The following is a 21,980-nucleotide window of genomic DNA, read 5'->3' on the forward strand; positions in this document are numbered from 1 at the left end:
CTGTATCTGTTCCTTGTGCCTGGCTCCAAGCACAGAATTCTCTTCCATTTTCCAGCATAAGATTTTCTAGTACTAGGCCTTATGGCCTCCAAAATGACATCCATCACAGCTTTACTGAGAGGTATGTTTTGTATGACTACATTATCTGCCATGCTGCCATGTTTAAAGCCCTGAGTTGGCTGTGCAGGATCTGATTGTTTTGCTGGAACAGTAGATGAGGTATTTGAGGTAAGGTCCAAGCTGGGCATTGAGACAAGTTCTTTAGGATTGGAAACCAGTACTGGCGGGGCCACTCTGGGGCAATCAGTATCATTTTTGGCTTTTCCTGTCTGACCTTTAGGAGTACCTTGGGGAGGAGAGGCAGAGGGGGAAAGGCATATACTGATAGGTTTTTCCAGCTGAAAGATAGGGCGTCCACTTTCCATGCTTGTCTGTGATAAGTCCTTGTGCAGAATCTTTTTAGCTGGTAGTTGTGTGGGGAGGCAAACAGATCTATGTCCGGGCATCCCCATTTCCTTGTTATCATGCTGAAGACTTGTGGATCCAGCTGCCACTCGTGGGGATCCATGATGTTTCTGCTTAGTTCGTCTGCCAGAGTATTTATCCTTCCTGGCAGAAATTGTGCTTGCAGATGTACTTGGTAGGTTAATGCTGTGTCCCACAAAGTCATGGCTAGTCTGCAAAGGGGGTAAGAATGTGTACCCCCCCCGCTTGTTTGTATACCACATGACCGTGGTGTTGTCTGCCTTTATCAGTAGTTGTCCCGGATGAAGTAGGTCCTTGAAGGCTGTCAGGGCATTCTGAACAGCTAGCATCTCTTTTTGATTGATATGTAGATGCATTTGGGTTGAAGACCATGTGCCCTGAATGCATCTTCCTGCCATGTGGGCCCCCCAGGCATAATCTGATGCATCCGTTGTTAGTGTCTGGCTGGCTGGCTGTGTGTAATGTGAATGGCTGTCCCTTGTTTTGGTGACAAGCCTTTGCCCACCATCGAAACTCCTTTTGTAGGCAGGGAATAAGAGTAATCATTGTTTCCAGGCTGTGGCAATGTTGAGTCCAAACACGTTTTAGGTACCATTGAAGTTTCCTCATATGCAGTCTTGCATATGGAATTAGTAGGATGCAGGATGCCATGAAGCCCAAAGCCTGCAGAATTTTTCTTGCAGATAACTGGGCCTTTGTTGCCAACATTTTGAAATAGGTAGTCAGTTGCCTTTGTTTGTCTGGCGTGAGATAAGCCATCTGGGCAGTTGTATTTAAGCTTGCACCCAGGAATATTATCTCTTGAGAGGGTACTAGTTTTGATTTCTTTTCGTTGACTGTGTACCCTAGGCATGTCAGTAGTCTTTTCACAAACGCCAAATGCTGTAGAAGAATGTCCATGTTCTCTGCTTGAATTAGACAGTCGTCCAAGTAAGGATATATTTGTATTCCTCTTTGTCTGCAGAATGCAATTACTGGTGCCAGGCACTTTGCAAAGACCCTGGGCGCAGTAGATAAGCCAAAGGGCAGTGCAGAGAATAGGTAATGCATTGAGCTAGCCTTGAATCTGAGGTATCTTCTGCATAATTGTGTGATTGGGACATGCAGGTATGCCTCTTAAGTCTAGAGTCACCAGCCAAGCGTTCTTGCCCAGCATGGGCAGAAGCTGTTGCAAAGTCATCATTTTGAATTTTGATATATCCAGGAATGTGTTCAAAATAGATAGGTCCAGTATTGGCCTCCAGGCCTTGTCCTTTCAGCCTTGAATAAAATCCTTGTCCTTGTTTTTGCTCTGGTACTGGTTGAATGGCCCCCATGTCCATGAGGGATGAGACTTGTTTTTGTGCCTCTGCCATTGATTTTTTGGCAGATCTGGCCAGCCGTTTGCCTTTGGCAGGGTATGGAAATGGAACTTGTAGCCTTGTGACACGATATTTAAGACCCACTTGTCCTGGGTTATAATGTGCCAATTTTGAGAAAAAAGTGCTAATTTTCCCCCTAAAGGTGCTGCCAGGAGATAAGTGCCTGGTGCAGGCGGGGGGAAGTCATTGGGACTGTTTCCTGAATGGTTGTGATTTGTCTTCTCCCACTTTGGAGGTAGAAGCTCCCCATTGTTTTGAGTGGAATGAACCTTGCGCCTGGGATCTGCCTCTAGGGCAACTGTTTCTGCCCTTTTGAGGTCTGTCTGACACACGAAAGGACCAATTCTTTGTTGGCCAGTGTCTACTAAACCTAGGTGGCTGTACTTGTAAAAATCTTTGACCGTTTGCATAGATTTAGCTTTGCCCTCCATTTTCTTTAACACCTCTTCTGCCTTAACACCAAACAAAGCATCATGCTGTAAAGGTGCATCTAATCATTTAACTTTAACAAGATCAGGAAGATTTTGTTCCTTTAACCAAGCATGCCTCCTAATAACAGAACCTGTAACTGTGGCCCTGCAGGAAGCCTCTAAAGAATCAAAACCACATTGCAATGTATGCTTTCCAACTTGTTCAGTTGCATGCAATAAATCCTGCATTTCCTTGTTTTCTGCACATTCAGAGTTTAACAACATTTTCTTTTAAGCACTGCCATGACATGTTGCTAATATTTGAGCATATAAAACTGACAGTTTAAGGCCCTTATAGCCAAGGTAGCAGATGTGCAAACCTTTTTTCCCCCATCTATCCAGTGCCCTAGAATCTCTGTCAGAGGGGTAGGGTTTTTTGCAGCGGAAGCCTTAACTCCTTTGGGACCCTGAGAAATAGTTTCTGGGTCTGCAGCAGGGTTTTAAAAAGGAATTTATGAGAATCAGGAAACCTGTAATATCTGTCTGGCTTAACAGGAGCTGGAGGTAAGGAGTCAGGTTTAAGACTAGACTCCGAAAACACATCATCTACAATGTCCAACACAGGTGGGATGGCTAGTGGCTTGTGTTGAGGTAGTAAAAGGAAATCCCTGAGCCTCTTTTTAGATTCTGAAAAATCTTGGGTCTCCCAGTGGAAATGCTCCCTCATGGTATGTAAGGTTTCCCCAAAAGAATAGTCCTCAGGAGGAAAAGCTGAAGGTATAGATTCTTCAGCATCAGAATCCTCATGGGGGGGGGGAGAATATTCCTGATCAGAAGAGGAATCAGAAGAAATGGAAACCTGATCTGAAGATTCATAGTCAGTCTCTTGCCTAGGTCTCTTATCAGGAGGGGGATGGGAATCCCTGATCAAGGTAATCAAGTCTTCGGCCATTTTGAGCATCTGATTTTTGGGCATAGAGGCCTGACTACGTGGCTGTTGAGTTTGTTTCTTTGCTTTGGAAGGTGCTTTAGTCTTTGCCTTTGAAGCTGAAGTCGGTTTGATGTAAAGATGTTTAGGTATGAATACACCCTCAGAAGCCGGTGCCTGCTCAGCGGCTCCGGACCCATCTGAAGGGATAATATCCGAGGCTCCAATACCTTGAGTTTCCAGCGGCATGGCCGACTCCACGTGGGAGTCGGTAGCGGCCTGCGACTCTAACGTAGCGGGCGTCAGGGGCTGCGAAAGCGCCTCACTGAGGACCGGCGACTGGCTTAGAAGTTTCGTCAGTTTTGTGCCTCGGTTGTCTATCTCTATCCTTTTCTTTGCGTTTTTTGTGAACTCAGGTAGTCGGATGGCTATCCGATGACATTTCTGGATAATTAAACCAGCGTTCAAAATAGTTTAAAGCAAAATCATACAGACGCTTAATAGTGCATTGGTTATATCTAGCACAAAACCGACAACCAGAAACGTTGCGACTAGGGCCTACGCAAGGAATACAGTAAGAATGAAAATCCTTATGAGGTATTTGCTTCCCACAAGAAATACAATTATTAACTTCTTCTGACATCGGTCTGGAGCAAGAAAAAAGTTTCCCCAACGGGGTACTTAGCTTTATAGAAGACTTCGGATCTGAAACTCACACACGAAAATCTCAGGAGTTGGCCAACCGGCACTTGCAAACTACTTCTGCTTCGGGCACCGCGCGGCAAGAAAGACTAAAGAAAATGGCGTCGGCCGCATCTTTTATACCCCTGACGACCTGACGTCAGGGAAGGGGTGACAGCAGCCAATGCAGGACCCAGGACTTTGGAATTCAGGCCGACTGAGGGCAACCTGCCAGCAGCATTACCCAAACGTAATGACTGCAACAGTGAAACACGAAGAACATCCTGCCAGCAGGATTACACAAATGCAATGACTGCACAGTGAAACACGAAAAACATCCTAACGATTGAGTTAAACTGTATGAAAGGGTGGAGTTCTCCTTTAATCCTCTAAACCAACTGTAAGCCAATTGCTTGATGGGATAGAAAATCTTAAAGTGGCTTGAGAGGCCGGAGCACTAATGCTGACAAGTACTCGGCAAGCAGCTCAAAGACTCAAGTCATATTGGATGGATATGAATGAAAGAATATAGCATTATGGTAAGTACATAACTTTCACCTAATCAACATGAGAAAAATTATTAGGAATGTACAAATAAATGGATGGACAAAGTAAAGACAACTTTACAAGAAAGCAAGTTGCTGTTAAGCCTCTGCATATACAGTTTGATAAAAACCCTATTCTGAAGTAATACATACAGTTTTGAAAGTCATACTTTCTACAAGGACATTAAGAAGTTGGTAGCTGTCCAGAAAAGTACAACTAAACTATTACAAGGACTACAAAAACAATATGTTTAATATGTGTATATGTCTTACAGAACACAATTGACAGATGAAAACAAATGGAATGCAATGAAAAATAAAACTTTGGAACACCGCTGTCTACACGTGTGTGTATCAAGAGGCAGAGATATTTTCAGCCATTTATTTGAAACGCCCCAGTACAATCAGATGCAATTCTAATAAACTAGACAACAGCACCCCCACAAAAAGGGAGAGGGAAAGAAAAACATAATCACAGTTTTATTTGACAAAAAGGGAATTTGGATCTCAGATTACATAATCTAGTTAATGCTTAATAAGATATTATCATATTATTTTTTCAGTAAGCAGCTCCATATTTTAACTGAACCAGCATGAATACTGTAAATGTAACAGAAAACCTTAAGACAAAACTTAAAAAAAAAAAAACACTACACATTTGTATTACATGCCACTGAAAAAAACATAATCTGGAGTGTCACAGAAACTTGGGACAAATCTTTTCAAGTATAACCATAAATTCCTATCAGAGTGCCTCTAAAATCCAAGTAGATAAAATGGCCAACTGCCATAATTCAAAAACTTTCAACAATGCCAATTTCTTTGTGTGTTTTTACAGTATGTAACCAGTGCAACATGTACTTCACTCACATATACTAGATAAACTAGCTTCTAGACATGGCGTAAATATAAAGGGCATAGAAGGGCCCACCAATAACATGGTAAAAAAATTACCTGGTGTGAAAAGAAGGGACTGACAAAAGGATCGACTTGTGCATACTAAAACAGGAAGTAAAACCTATCTATGAATAACAAACAGTCTAATATTACACACATTTAGTGCACCTGTACACCCCGGAGATAACTATTAGGTACTCTGCATGAGAAAGTGGGACATACCCCATTTGTGTTCCCCTTTCTGTTGATGTCCTGTAACACAGCTCTGTCCAAACCCAGTTTCAGACTGGCTTTATCAAACATTTCTCTTTCGTACGAGTTCCTCGTTATCAGACGATACACCTTAACTGCCTTGCTCTGACCAATTCGATGACAACGAGCTTGAGCCTTGAAAGAAGGAGAGAAAGATTTAAGAGGTAGGTAACATACACTCTAATCAATGAATACTGCAATGACCTAGCTGCCTACTGTAAAGTGGGAGCTGTACAACTTTTATCTGGGTCACTAGAAACGTAGTTTGGTGAAGGCTGTCTAAAGTAGACATACATATAAACTAATTGCTTAACTTCAGTCACATAAAACAAGTTACAGATATGATAGTATACTCACAACAACCACAGATGTTCAATACCACAGTACACTATGATTCATCACACAACACTACACCACAAATGGGAGATCTAACCAACCAGACTGACTTCATAGCTTTTGACGTCTCAGTGTAGGAACACTTTCCTTACACTATGGACATAGAGAACACTCCTCTTAGCCAGACCCAAGCATTAGGAACTTGGGTGCCTATGTTGTTAAACATTCATTTGGACACCAAGTCTATATCATGCTAAGAAAATCCTTCTACTTCGGGTCTATATCATATTGTCCTATGTTCAAAATATCGAACAGATACAATGTCGAAAATGCCGTTCAACGAAAAGTTTTTTGTGAGACCGCCATACAGTGAGGATCAGAAAATGTGCCCTTTCCTGACTGTAGTGCGATCTTGGAGATGGTATATATAATTAGCGGGGGGGGGGGGGGTGCAGCCCCCCACAAGAACAGTTTCAATGAATGGCATTTTTGATATTGTAGCCGTTCGATATTTTGAACATACTATAATATGATATAGACGCTTCTACTTCACACAACTTATACTTCATGGAATTTCCCCAAAGGCCAAAAAATATTTACACTTTATTGCTCCCTTAACAGGCCCATCCACTGACTATAATGTGCCCTCTTTGGCATGTACCTCGCTAAGCATCTAAATCAACTCACGAGACCTGAATACATTTTCACAAAAAAAGTTCTCAGGTGTTAATGCACTTAGTTTCTCTGACAAACTAAAACCCAATCCTACTAGCCAATCTTGTATAAGCTTCTAAAGGTGATCTCTATTTAGCCTTTTGTGCTATAAACAACACTGCACTCTTTGAATTTCTCCATTTAAAATAAGTAGTAGTAAAGCAGACATCCACTCTAGAAACCTAAACCTATACTACAACTTTAATAATGCCAGCTGGTGACAGTTCCACTAGAACATGGAGATAAAGCAATAACTATGACCCAGGTAACAAGAGTTTGTCTAGGAGATCAAGCACCCGTTGAAGCTGGTGTGTGGGGGGGAGTGGATGAGTGAAGAGGCTGATGGTAGCTCACATTTATTCTGGAAAAGTGTGGGGGATATGCTGGGGATGCAAGTTGTTGCCATATGTTGCTGATGGCCACTGCTGACAACACAGGAGATCAGCCACAGGCGTTCATGTGGGAGGACAACAGGTTGGAAAAAAGTCAACTCAGGGGTGGGCAGCCCCCTTGCAGCATCCCACTGCACACCCACATACAGTACATGGGAAAATAAGTCAGCACATCCTAGGAGTAAGGGTGTAACCAAGGAACACCCCCCCCCCAATTCCCCATGCAGATGGAGACAATGACAGCTCAACTCTTGCTTCAAGAAATCAACTCTTGCCTCAAGGAAAGCAAAGCGAAGTAGTATTCTTGCCATAAGAATGAAAGACTGAATCACCTGGAGGTGTGTGGGGGTGGATCTACTTCAGAAGCGCGAAGTTTCAAAACTTCGAACTTCAAACGACCAAGACCATAAGATCAAAGTTCTGAAAATTCGAAAACATAATAAAAAAAAATTAGAAACAAAAAAATTTTTTTTTATGTTTTTGTAGGGGTGCATTCCCTCCTGCACCCCCACAACCCCTGCTAATTAAATATACCAACTCTGAGATCGCAATACAATGAGGAAAATGGTAAATATCCCATTCCGTACAGCGATCTCCATTCAAAACATACAAAGTTTCAAAACTTCGATCTTACGGTCTCAGCTTTCTGAAGTTCGAAGTTTTGAAAGTTCGAGCTGCTGAAGGCGATCTGTACTGGAGTGGTACAGCTTGATGGTCAGACAGGAAACAGTGCTAAACCATAAAAAACAGCTGGCATGACAGGTTCCTAACCCAAAGTATCTTCATTTCTGTATTAGGCTCCCCTTGCATATAAAGCAAAGTACTTCAGTGACAACCCTTAAAATCAGTCTGGATGACTGCATGGATGATACTAAATTTTCACTCGGGATATATGTGGAAAATCTACTCAGTGGAGGAGACTGTTACTCTCTCATTAATATTGGGTTATACTGCTGAGCTTCTTGATGGCCTCTTCAGTCATAAGCTTATTAAGAACACATGAACATCAGTAGGACATGCGGTATTTAAAAAAGGAGAGGTGACTAATTCACCTTTGGTTGTTATACACACGTGTAAAGAAATATAAACCTGTGTGTGTGTGTGTGTGTGTGTGTGTGTGTTCTCATGTGAATACAAATTATATACATCTCTCTCTCTCATATATACACACACACACACACACACACACACACACACACACACAGATTGTGTGTGTGTGTGTGTGTGTGTGTGTGTGTGTGTGTGGTTTCACTTTGAAGTATCAAAATTTCATAACATCGAACCTCTGATCATGGAAGACCAGAGGATCAAAGTGCTGAAATATTGAACCTTGTGAATGGAGATCGCTGTATAGTGTGGAATTGCAACTTTACCATTCTGTTCACTGTGCTGCGATTTTGGAGTTGGAATATTTAAGTAGCAGGGGGGCTTGGCCCCATGCAAAAATGTGAAATAAGAAGTTTTCACGTTTTTTTTTTTTTTTTTTTTTTGTGTAGGTTCAATATTTCAAGCACTTCGATCCTCTGGTCTTCCACGATCAGAGGTACGATGTTCTGAAATTTCGATCCTTCAAAGTGAAGATATATACATATAGACACACACATATACATACATACATACATATATATATATATATATATATATATATAAATATACATACACACATATATATCTATATATATCTATCTATATATATATATATATATATATATATATATATATATATCCCCCCAGTGGATGCCTGGGGAGAAAAGCTCCAGAAACAATTACTAACATATTATACACAAGATATTTACATGAGCATTGTGGATTACACATTCACTTATAAAAATATAGCAGACAATAACATATGACTGCATAAGATATTGACATAAGCATAATGGTTTAGACATACAATTAGAAGTACAGCAGGCAGTAACGTGATTGTTGTTCATACAATATGTTTAGTAGAGATAATCTTGAAGATGTAATAAAGATAAGAGAAGAAAGAAAAAAAAAAACTGACATTTTAAAGGAAACCTATTTAACTTAGTCTAGGGGAGAGTTAGTTGATATAGATGGGACAGTGGGGAATAAGTGTCAGTGAGTTGTAAGTAACTGGTGATAATAAATATAGTGCATCTGTGGGAACTTTAAAGAAGAGGTTGGCTAGTGGGTAGGGGGAAGGTGTTAATATGTTAGGCAGGTGCTAGGCAGTTGCATATATATATATATATATATATATATATATATATATATATATATATATATATAAATGTATATACAGGTAAGAATGCGTGCACTTTTTCAGTAATATGGGGGAACATCAACTAACATGTTTCAGAAACAAAGTTGAATGGAGAGGATGTAGGATACCTACCTGAACAGACAAGGGAATTCTCTTAAACTAAAAATTAAACAGACGCAGTCAGGGGGAATGGGGGCATACACTGCAGCAGTGATCTTATTTGGACAACTACATTTATGTTCAGTACACTTGCATAACTGTACTGTGTTCCTTGTAAGAATCACAGCTGCAGTACAATTCACTAGGGGGGAGCCTGAGCCCGAAAAATCTGCAGTAACAAAGCCTGTCCTTTTCCGGGAAAGGATGTATATCTTCTGGTACGTAGAAAAGGTGCAAAATGAGGTGCAGAAAATGCTTCACATATGTCTGACCTAAAACATTGCTAACAACGTCTGTCATGGTAGAAGCTACCCTTGCTGAATGTGCTCTAATCTCGCCATGTACACATTTTCCATTCCTGTAGCTGAAGTAATGGTTACTAAACATTTTCCAGAAAAAAAACTCTAAAGCTGCAGAGACTGCCAGAAACACTAAAGCTGCAGACGCCATAGGCCACTGGGTAACAAAATGAAAGAGGTAGATTTTCCAGGACAAAATTTTTATCTTACAGTAAAGGCACAATATTCCTTACTGGCCTCAAATTTAGCCATTCCCCTTTTAAGACCGTTATTAAAAGGCGAAAGAGTCAAATGTATCACTAATGGCAAGCAGGCAGGCTGAAACGGCAGACAAATTGTAGGTTAAACTGTGCATTATAAAGTTCTCTCCCTGCGCAGAAAGGTAAGAACATCTCAGCAGATTATCATTGCCTTGGGAGTGAATGCCCTTAGATTTGAACCAAACAAAGAATTTGGTCATAGCTCAGAAAATTACTGCATAGTGATAGGTCTCCTGGAATCCTTATGATCTGAAGCACAACTGGAAAAAGGGGTTTCCACTGAGGAATCAGGTTCTATCTTTCCAATTATAAGATGTAGCTCCTTTATGTTAGGATGTACTGGAGTCAGGTGGTGGGAAATAAGACTGCAACATAAAGGGAAGACTTGGGAGTCCCTGCTGCTGGGGGTGGTGGTAACCAGAATCAAACTATCTATCTTTTGTATAACCTTCCTCAGCACCTTGGATATAAAAAAGAAGAGAAGGAAAGGCATATATTTGGATACTGTTCCAAGGAATGGAAAGGAAAAGAGGAATCTTAAGTGAAAACCCTGGTCTTGTAGAGTTTTACATGAATCTAGTACATACACTGCTTTAACTGCTAGGGCTGTCTTGCACAGCACCTTCTGCAAAATGCTGAAATCCGGTAACTCGTTTTTTAACATCTTTATTAAATTATCACTAAAGATATAGGTAAGCATACAGTAACAAACAAAAACAAACCATATTAACATTTTTCCCATTTACAAACCAAAAGGAATAGACAAACTGAGGAAAAACAAGAAAAGCAATGGACAAAGTGCATTCCAAGCAATATCAAAAGTAATGATACTGTAGTTTAATAAATTAAGGCTAGCGCTTTCGTGCAGGTCAGTGCCTGCACTTCTTCAGACAAAAAAACACATTGACAAAATCAGTTAAATACCTTCTCCCAACAAATAACCATACTTACCAGGAATCACATGAGCAATTAAACAATTAAATAAATTAACCCATGAGTAAACACAATGTTCTACTTAAAAATCCATTTAAAAACTGGTATGAGTGGTGAAGTATTAGAAGGAATTTCACTAAAACCAAGCTTAAAATCTATTACAAATGTATGTATGCCCTAAAAAAATAATGGTTAAAAACATGCTCTATCAAAATAATAAATATAGTGTTACACACATTTATATGAGTATATTTAAAAATGTGTAAGACCTATGATAGGCCAACGGAAACTCAAAAAATGTATACATAAATAAATATACACACAAATAACAAAAGGATCGAATGAGTGACCTGGGTGGTTAGTTGCGTGTTTTGCAAGTGCGTTCTCCACTTTTTTTATTTTTGATGGCATAAATGTGTTCATACAGCCTGTCCCTAAGTCTTCTATCCGTCTTACCAGTATAGAAGATGGGACATAGTTTACACTTGGCTAAATAATCACAATTTTTCATCTACTGGAAGGTTCAACTGTAATTCCAAAAGTATAGTTTATTTAGCCAAGTGTAAACTATGTCCCATTTCTATACTGGTAAGACGGATAGAAGACTTAGGGACAGGCTGTATAAACACATTTATGTCATCAAAAATAAAAAAATAAAATAAAAAAAGTGAAGAACGCACTTGCAAAACACTTAACTAACCACCCAGATCACTCATTCAATTTCAGGGTTATAGAGCAGGTTAATGGATCTATTAGGGGTAGCCCATTCCCACTATGGTTGGAAAGATGTCAGCTTTTATGGCAACTTCGATGTCATGCCTTTAGATATCCGGGCATCAATGATGTGTGCTCCACTGCCTGCATTTTTAAACTAAGGAGTTTAATGACAGGAGTCCTTTTTTTATTTGTGTGTATATTTATGTATAATTTTTTTGTGCATTTCCATTGGCCTATCATAGGGCTTACACATTTTTAAATATACTCATATATAAATGTGTGTAACACTATATTTATTATATTAATAGAGCATGTTTTTAACCATTACTTTTTTAGGACATGCATACATTTATAATCGATTTTAAGCTTGGTTTTAGTGAAATTCCTGCTAATACTTCACCACTCATACCAGTTTTTAAATGGATTTTTAAATATAAAATTTTTTGTGTTTACTCATGGGTTAATGTATTTGAATGCATTTAATTGTTTAATTGCTCATGTGATTCCTGGTAGGTGTGGTTATTTGTTGGGAGAAGGTATTTAACTGATTTTGTCAATGTGTTTTTTTTGTCTGAAGAAGTGCAGGCACTGACCTGCACAAAAGTGCTAACCTTACTTTATTAAACTACAGTGTCATTACAGTGTCATTACTTTTGATATTGCTTGGGGTGTACTTTGTCCATTGCTTGTTTTTCCTCAGTTTGTCTATTCCTTTTGGTTTGTATAGTTTACTTTATGGCAATGGACATAACGTTTGGCACTCCATCCTTGTTTCCGGATGAAACAATGGATTCTAATTCCTCATAGGATATTGGAGCTTTAACATGTTTGATTTTTGCTCTCAACAAAAAGGTGAATGAATTGGCTGCTATTGTGAGTAACAACTCTTCTGATGCTCCTACCTCCAAAAGCAGCTAGGAAAATCATCCTATTTCAACTTCAGCTATGGCAGGTTCTGGTTCACTAAACTGAGGTCACGGTGAGGAGAATTCCAACATGCAAGGAGGATCCTTGGGTGCCAGAAACAACTACATCCTGAGGGACGAACTAGATAGGTAATAGTGTATTACCTGTTGAATATAATCTGCAACACTGGTTACAGCCTATGTCTGAGTTGAACTTTAATAATTCAGCCAATAATACTGCCTCCACTAGCACTGATTCTATCAGTATTTCCAGTAAGCTTAAAAGTTTGGACTCTAAATCCTTTAAGTTAAAGCAATTACAGCTTGAAGTGGTTTACTTTCGTGTGTGTATACAAAAGAACATAGTTTCTAAGGGGCTAAGGACCTAGTGTTATCCTACTGGTCTTGTCCCTGATTCCCCATTTCACCAAGATCTGTTGAAGTTATTTAACATGCAGGGACTGCAGTTAATGGAATGCTTCATTTCCCATTACAATATACAAATAAAAGACTTGGAAAATCAAATAAATTCTTTGGATGCTGCTATTAAATCCGATCGAGATTTTATTAGGTATAAATATGACTATGGACGCATATTTACCAGCACAGACGCTCAATTAGTCAAATTCAGATCTGCTAAAAATAAAAAAATTACGTAGGGATGAAGCTATTTACATTAATGGGACTGCATATCCACACCCCTCTGATTCTCAGCAGTGGGGAGGGTTTCCTCTTGCTACCAATCCGGACGAAGTATCTAATGCTGATGCAGTAACGTCTGAACGTAACGACGCTCCATATTAAGACACTGCTGTTGAGCATGTCAGCAACCCATCAACAATGGAAGGTCCTCGCCGTAGCGAGAGACTTCAAAATAATAGGAACAATGGCAATAATACTAATTCATTCCAAAATGGGACTTATGTTCGTCCTGAATGGCCTGAAAACTATCAGGATTTTCACAGGGACTCCAATTATGCTCAGAGGAACTCGGCAAAGCAAAAGAACAGAAAGAGGAACCAGAGAAATCAATGACAAGCACGCTGATGCCTGTAAGCTCACTCAACCCTGCCGGTGAGTGTATGGACGTTTTGGACATTAATTCCTTATCTGATACTAATAATAATTTGTTGCCTGATAGTCCATCCACTTCTACTGATAGGCGTTTTGATAGTTATTCAAATATTAATCTTGTTTCTGATGATACTGAACAGGAGGTTAATTTAAATATTGTTTTAACAGCACTAACGATTTTAAAGTATTTAACTATTCTACCTTTCCTGTTAGTATTGAACTGGCCGATGTGTTGGCAAGGGGCTTAACTTTTGTACCTTCCAGGAATATTAACTTAGCTAAAACCATTATAGATCTAAAGTTGTTTACAAGGAAACTTAACTTGAAACTAATTTTTGGCTTACAGCATGATAATACTCCGTCAGTAATGAGTTTCATGTGTATAGCACTTTTAATCCAGTTTTACATCCCACTTTAATGGCATTTGTGCGTATTTGCGAGTTTGACTTGAGGAACTTGGGACTATTCAGGAATGGCTCAGATGGTAGCAACCCGAGTACTGATGTTACTGTCTGAATTAATAAACAGTAATTCAAGGATATCTCAACAGGATAAGGGTGGTAGCATTGTCATTTTTGATAATATGTATACAGAAAAAATGTCTTTACTTTTGGACACTGCTCATTATAAACTTGTCTCTCTGAATGAACTACATGGAGCATAAAGAAAAATCAGTGGCTTCCTAAATGATATTTATTGAAGCACGCATTTCCCTTATATCTTTAACTTTATTACTGTACCAGTACCCCAGATTCCTGTCATTTTCGTAAACCCCGAGATACATAAAGACTTGTATGACCCCCCCACCCCTGCGTCCGATAGTCAACGGGCGTAACTCCATTTCCTATCCTATGGCTAAGTTTGTCTATAGCATACTTAAATGCTTTTTGGTGAACGAACCCCAAGTATGCAAAGACTCTTGGTCCTTTTTAGATAATGTGAATGAGATGGTATTTATGGAGGATTGTAATTTCGCAACTGTGGATGTGAAAGGCTTATACACGGTGATCCCACATGACCTGGGCATAAAGTGGGTCAGTCAGTTACTGGTCAGTAAAGGCATTGATAATGATAAATTACACTTGGTGCAGGAATTCCTAGACTTAATTCTTACGAACGATTTCTTTCTGTTCGAAGACTCTTATGACGTGCAAACAAAGGGGGTAGCTATGGAATTACCGTGTGGTGCCAGCTTTTCTAATCTTGTGATGGTTTTCTGGGAGGAGGAATACTTGTTGAATCATCATCATCTTCTTTCGGCTGTTCCCGTTAGGGCTCGCCACAGTGGATCATCTGTTTCCATTTCTTCCTGTCCTCTGCATCATGCTCTTTCACACCAACCGCCTGCATGTCCTCTCTCACCACATCCATAAACCTTATCTTAGGACTTCCTCTTTTCCTCTTACCTGGCAGCTCCATCCTTAGCATCCTTTTCCCAATATACCCAGCATCCCTCCTCAGCACATGTCCAAACCAACGCAATCTCACCTCTCTTGCTTTGTCTCCAAACTGCCCAACCTGAGCTGACCCTCTAATATACTGATTCCTAATCCTGTCCATCCTAGACACACACAGTGCAAATCTTAACATCTTTAACTCAGCCACATCCAGCTCTGACTCCTGCCTTTTCGTCAATGCTACCGTCTACAACCCATATAACATAGCTGGTCTCACTACCCTCTTGTAGACCTTCCCTTTCACTCTTATTGGTACCAGTCTGTCACAAATCACTCCTGACACTCTTCTCCACCCATTCCACACTGCCTGTACTCTCTTCTTCACCTCTCTTCCACACTCACCATTAATCTGAACTGTTGATCCCAAGTACTTAAACTCCTCCACCTTTACCAACTCTACTCCCTGCATCCCCACCATTCCTCTACCCTCCCTCTCATTTACACACATATATTCTGTTTTAGCCCTACTGACCTTCATTCCTCTCCTCTCTAAAGCATATCTCCACCTCTCCAGGGTCTCCTCAACCTGGTCCCTACTCTCACTACGTATCACAATGTCATCTGCAAACATCATAGTCCACGGGCCTCCTGTCTAATCTCATCTGTCAACTGTCCATCACCACTGCAAATAAGAACGGGCTCAGAGCTGATCCTTGATGTAATCCCACCTCCGTATCTGTCACTCCCACCGCAGTCCTCACTAATGTCACACTACCCTTTGTACATATCCTGTACCACTCTTACATACTTCTCTGTCACTCCCGACTTCCTCATACAATACCACAACTCCTCTCTAGGCACCCTGTCATATGCTTTCTCCAAGTCCACAAAGACACAATGCAACTCCTTCTGACCTTCTCTGTATTTCTCCAACAACACTCTCAGTGCAAATATTGCATCTGTAGTGCTCTTTCCTGGCATGAAACCATACTGCTGATCACTAATGATCACCTCCCTTGAACACTTGTTGAATAATAATCCTTTTTCCAAGTACATTCACTTTTATACCCGGTACCTGGATGATCTTTTTATCATCTTTAAAGGCAACAAGATGGATTTTAAGACAACTGTTGAGTCCTTTTGTTATTTGTATGTATATTTATGTATTAAATTTTTGTGCGTTTCCACTGGCCTGTCATAGGGCTTACACATTTTAAATATACTCATATAAATGTGTGCAACACTATATTTATTATTTTGATAGAGCATGATTTTAACCATTACTTTTTTTAGGACATGCATACATTTACAACAGATTTTAGGCTTGGTTTTTAGTGAAATTCCTGCTAATACTTCACCACTCATACCAGTTTTAAATTAATTTTTAAATAGAACATTCTTTGTGTTTACTCATGGATTAATGGATTTGATTGTATTTAATTGTTTAATTGCTCATGTGATTCCTGGTAGGTGTGGTTACTTTTGGGAGAAGGTATTTAACTGATTTTGTCAATGTGTTTTTTTGTCTGAGGAAGTGCAGGCACTGAATTGCACGCACTAACCTTACTTTATTAAATTACAGTATCATTATTTTGATATTGCTTGGAGTGCACTTTGTCCATTGCTTTTCTTATTTTTCCCATTTGTATACATTCTACATCACATTCTTTTCTTTCTTTGCAACAATTATCACTTCAACACTACATAAATTGTTGAATTCCTTCCTGCCTTCCATTAAACCACACTCCTTCTCCACCAGAACATTATTCTGCATGTACTGTTCCAACAATTTTCACTTATTTCTATACATTTTCTCCTTCCTTTTTCAAAAGATCCCTGTTCCAGTTCTTTCATCTCTTTTATAATATTCAATGCTTTAAATACAGTTGGTTTAGTCTGTGATTTCCATTTTCTACTATATTTTTTTTTGATCAGCCAACAGAATTAAACTTAATAAGGGTTTACTATGTCTAGGCAATTCAGATCACGTGCCCCAGCTCAAAAAAAGTTTTCTTAGTTACACCCATTTGCTCCAGCAATATTTATGACAGACTACTCTGCAGAACATTTTTTAAATCTGCCAATACATTACAATCCTAAAAAAAGAAGTTATGGCTTACCATAACGTTCCATCTGTATTGTTGATCCTCGTTCAGTCATTACGTGTGGGTATTGATTCCGACCTCGGAACACAGCCGGCCATCTTCCAAGCTCGCATCAGCTACAAACTCTCGAGCTAAAAACTCTTACCCAGAATTCCCCTCTCTCTGTTACCTCAGACTGAGTTTGCAAGTCAAAAGAAGGTAGAGGCTACCTCTGGTCAAATGACCTAATAGAACCGGATGGTGAGATCTGCTAGAAGCCACAGGAGGGGGAAGGAGGGAGGGTCGTAATGACTGAATTCAACAATACAGATGGAACGTTATAGTAAGACATAACTTCTTTATCTGATATTGTTAATCCTCGTTCATTCCTTACGTGTGGGACAGAGTCCCCAGCTACCTTTATTCCTGGGAGGCTCTCATGGAAGGACATTCCTGAGCACCATAAAACCAAAAGATGCTCTTCCCCTGGAGGCCAAATCCAATTTGTAATGATTGATGAAGGTATGAGGGGTAGCCCAAGTTGCAGCTGCACAAACGTCATGTAAAGAAGCTTTGGCATGGAAGGCAGAGTTGCCACCGACCTTGTAGAATGAGCCTTTATGGTAGTAGGTAATGGAATATTACATTGTCTATAAATGAAGGTCAGTCTTTCAACCATTTAGCCAATGTGACCTTAGCAAAAGCACATCCTAATCTAGGTCCAGAATAGGCCAAAAATAACTGGTCTGATTTAAGAGAGGCCTTAATCCTGTTCAAGTAGAAACAAATTTGCCTGTGAATATCTAGGGTATGTAGGCAATACTCTCCTTTGTTTGAATGGGGAAGAAAACTGGCAATTCAATGGTTTGATTAATGGACATTTCAGAGATCACTTTTGGCAGAAAGGAAGGATTAGTTCTCAATGACACTCTATCTCTATGAAAAATCAAATATGGACTCTTGATGTATAAGGCTTGAAGCTCAGAGATACGTCTGGCAGAAGTAATGGCGACCAAAAACAAGGTTTTCCATGACAAATATTTGAAGTCGCAAGAAGAAGCTGGTTCGACAGGTGGCATTATCAAAGCTTGTAGGACTAATGACAGGTCCCATGGTTGAGTAGGTTCTCTAAAAGAGGGTTTTAGATGATTCACGCCTTTTATGAAAGTCTTGCATAATTTGTGTGACATAAGAGAGGAGTCTTGGACACCATCATGGAAATTAGATATTGCAGCCAAATGAACTCTAATGGTAGAGGCAGACAGACCGGACTGAAATAGGGTGGCTAGATACTCCACTACTATCGACACTGGTGCTAAAAAAGGATCTACCTGTTTTTCTTTCAGCCAAAAAGTAAATCTTTTCCACTTGCTGAGATATGTAATTCTGGTGGAAGACTTACGAGATGCAATAAGAATGTCACATACTGGCAAAGAAAGATCAATCTGCCTGGCAATCAAAGGAATTGGAGGAGCCAAGCTGTGAGCTTCAGGTTGTTCAAGTTGGGGTGAATCAGACACTGCAGATGGGAGATTCAACCCGGGGGTTGAATGGAGAATCCACTGTTGATCTAGCAGGTGAGGCCAAAGGAAGGGGAACCAAATCTGACAAGGCCAATATGGTGCTTTGAGGATTACTTTACTCTTCAAACGGAGGGCTTTCTTCAGAAACTGGGGAATAAGGGGGAGAGGTGTAAATGCATAAAGTAGACCCGAGGGCCAATCGTGGACTAGACCATCCCTGGGTGACTGTCCCGGAGGGGGAATCAGGGTGAAATAATTGCTGCATTTGTAGTTGGTCGGGGATGCAAAAAGATCGCAGCAAGGAAGACCCCAGTGGTTGAAAATTTCTGCCGCTATCAAGGGATTCAGGGACCACTCGTGAAGTTGTAGTATACACCTGCTGAGTCTGTCTGCTATCACGTTGGAACTCCCGGGAATGTGCGTTGCTAGAAGAAAACGGTTGGTAGCCATCACCCAATGCCATAGCCTCATGGCCTCTTGACAGAGTGGGTAAGATTTGGTTCCGCCCTGTTTGCTGATGTACCAGACCACCGCCATGTTGTCTGATTGTATCGCAATAGTCACTGACGGCAGCAGGGAATTGGAATGCTTGCAATGCCAGAAAATGCAGATGGGTCTCCATTTCGGACCAAGTACCTTGGACTGTCTGTCCCTGACATAGCCCCCCACCCCATCAAGGAGGCGTCCGTGGTCACTGTAGCCTTGGGCTGTTGGGGGGAGAAGAGGCGAGACCATTGTGACGGGTTGTGGGCCATCCACCAATTTAAATCCTGTTTGCACCTGTGAGTTACCCGAATCTTGGCTGAAAGAGGGTACTGAAAGGGATACCACTGGGTGAGCAGTAGCCATTGTAGAAGCCTCATGTGAAACCTGGCCGGGGGGACAATGGTGATGGAGGCTGCCACGGAACCCAACAACTACAGAACAGAGTGAGCTGTGGATTTCTCCCTTGAAAGGACTGGGATCAGTTGTTGCTTTATCCTTAGAATTCTGTGCTCTGGAATGGATGCTCTGCAATTCTTTGTATTCAAGATGACCCCTATAAATTCTCTGGACTGATATGGAGTGAGATTGGATTTTTGCCAGTTTATGGTTATGCTTAGCCTTTCTGCAGAGAGGAGAGAGTATGCCAGGGTTTCTTCCAATAGATGTCTGGTGGGGGCGGAGATGAGCCTGTCGTCTAGGTATGGAAACACCTGGAATCCTTGTAGTCTCAAGTGAGCTGTGACGACTGCTATGCACTTTGCGAACACTCTCGGGGCTGTAGAGAGTCCGAAGGGCAGTACTCTGAACTGGTAGTGACTGGCTCCTGCACAGAAGCAAAGGAATCTTCTTGATGGTCTGTCCACTTTTATGTGGTAGTACGCATCTTGAAGATCTATCGAGCACAAACAATCGTCTTTTTCCAAATGCGGAAGGATAGACTGTATTGTGACCATCCGGAAATTTTGTACTTTTACAAACTTGTTCAATACACTGAAATCCAAAATTGATTTCCAGTCCCTGGTTTTCTTTGGCACCAAAAATCGTCTTGAGTAGAATCCGGATCCTATCTGGTCTGGAGGGACTATTTGGATGACTCTTTTTCTTAGCAGTTTTGAAAACTCTAAAGCTGCTTCTTCCCTTTGACTGATTGGAACGTCGGGTAAGTTTGTTAGGGGAGCAGTACAAAGGTCAAAGGGAATATGATAACCTCTGATTATTATCCTTTTTACCCAAGAATCAGTGGTGATGGTTAGCCAGGCAGAAGGGTACAAAGAGAAACGACCCCCAACCACTTCTAGAGGAAAGCAGTTGGGTCGCTCTTCAGGAGCGCTGGTAGGATTGGCCAGGGAAAGAGTCCCTGGAACCCAGGTTACATGGACCCCCCCTGCCCCAAAAAGGGGGTCTTCCCTGTGAGTTTCCCCCTCTGTCTCTAGGGGAGAACTCAGCCTGTGTGTCACAGAAAGGACCCTGAGACTTTCTGTACCATATCCTCCCACTCTTCTGGTTTCTGGAGAAAGCCCGTTGAGGGGAATAAAGGACACCCATGGCAGAAAGAGTCTTACCATCCTGTTCACATCTGGCCAGTGTGCTTTTAACCTTGGGTCCAAACAATGAAAAGGCTTCGATGGGAGTGTTGAGAAAGGAAGCCTTGAAGGGTTCCGCGAAATTACACAAGAGCATCCAGGCGTGTTGTCCCAGAATAATGCCTGAACTCGCCGGTCTAGCTGTTCCTTCTGATGCGTGAGATATCAGGCGCATGGATGAGTTAGATATCGATTCAATGGTGGCTAGCTGAGAGGCCACTTTGTGACGGACCTCATCACACACAGCTCCAGCCAAAGATTCAGAGAGCTCAGAAATTAAATGTCTTTGAAGCCTGGTAAAGTGTGCCATACAATTCAGGGACCTGATTGCAAAGGTCGCTGATGCAAAAGTACGCTTCCCTATTCTGTCCAGAGCCCAGGACTCTTTGTTGGGTGGATGGACAGTCTGGCTTTCTTCTTCCGCCAGGTCCTTTTTAGTTGCGGCCGCCACCACCAAAGCATCTACAGGAAGACCTTTGGACCATTGGGGATCAGTAGCAGGAGGGGACAAAACTTTATCTGGCCTCCGGGGAATGGCCTCAACGGTGTCAGGAGCCTTCCAAGCACACTGCACAACGAGCTGGACCAGTTCGTCGGCAGGTGGAGTAACCCAGGAGGTAGGGGGCCGGGGGCAAAAGGCCTGCAGGAAAACAGACTCTTCAGAGGTTGGGTTTGAGGGCTGCCAGTCACCTCTCTGTTTAAGAATTTTAAGAATATCACCAAAGAATACCTCAGAGGGTGAGTGAGGGGACCCTTCCCCATCATCACAGTCTGTGTCTTCAGTAAGGGACTCCTCTGTGGAGTCCATGTGCTTCCTCTTGCACAAGCTCTTTTGATGAACTTTCTCAGAGGGAGAAGCTAGGGAAGACAGCGCAAAAGGGGTCTCCTGTGGGAGTATATCCTGAGGCCCTTGCGCCCTGTGTCCGCCAGGAGCGACTTGTGTACATTGCAGTCCAGATGAGGGTGGGTAGAGTGATAGAACAGGATCGCCAACCGACGCCAGAGCCTTCCCCATTAGCTGGAAGGCCGGCCCACCTGAAGAGGGGTGAGTGCCCAGGACAGGGGTCACCCCTCCCCCTAAGTGGCTCATCCTGCCAACTCGGAGTCCCTGGATGGCTGTGAAATATCAAATTACGTACGGCACAGCTGGCATCCTGGGTCGTAGCAGAACTCTCCTGCCACAAAGGCAACTGCGGCTCCTTAGTGAGGTCCATAAAGGGAACCCGTAGAGGGGGAAGACCGTGCTATATCAAGGGGCATCAAAGGCAATGAAGGAGGAGAATAAATAGGGGTCTTTGGTAAAGGGTGATCACCTCCCAAAGAAGGATAGG

At 41.4% G+C, this 21,980-nt stretch overlaps 1 protein-coding gene across 3 annotated transcripts in view; it reads right to left on the reverse strand.

Moving 5' to 3' along the window:
* The window catches only part of CHD6 (chromodomain helicase DNA binding protein 6), a 2,211,516-nt gene that overhangs the window by 1,302,232 nt on the left and 887,304 nt on the right, over positions 1-21,980 (reverse strand). For all 3 annotated transcript variants that reach the window (XM_044090190.1, XM_044090189.1, XM_044090188.1), the window contains one exon: positions 5,531-5,695. In XM_044090190.1, the coding sequence (XP_043946125.1) occupies positions 5,531-5,695 (165 nt within the window). The remainder of the gene's footprint in view (positions 1-5,530; positions 5,696-21,980) is intronic.

This window comes from Protopterus annectens, chromosome 12.part0, assembly GCF_019279795.1.
Source record: "Protopterus annectens isolate FY-2018-M chromosome 12.part0, PAN1.0, whole genome shotgun sequence".
NCBI classification, from domain to species: Eukaryota; Metazoa; Chordata; order Ceratodontiformes; family Protopteridae; genus Protopterus; species Protopterus annectens.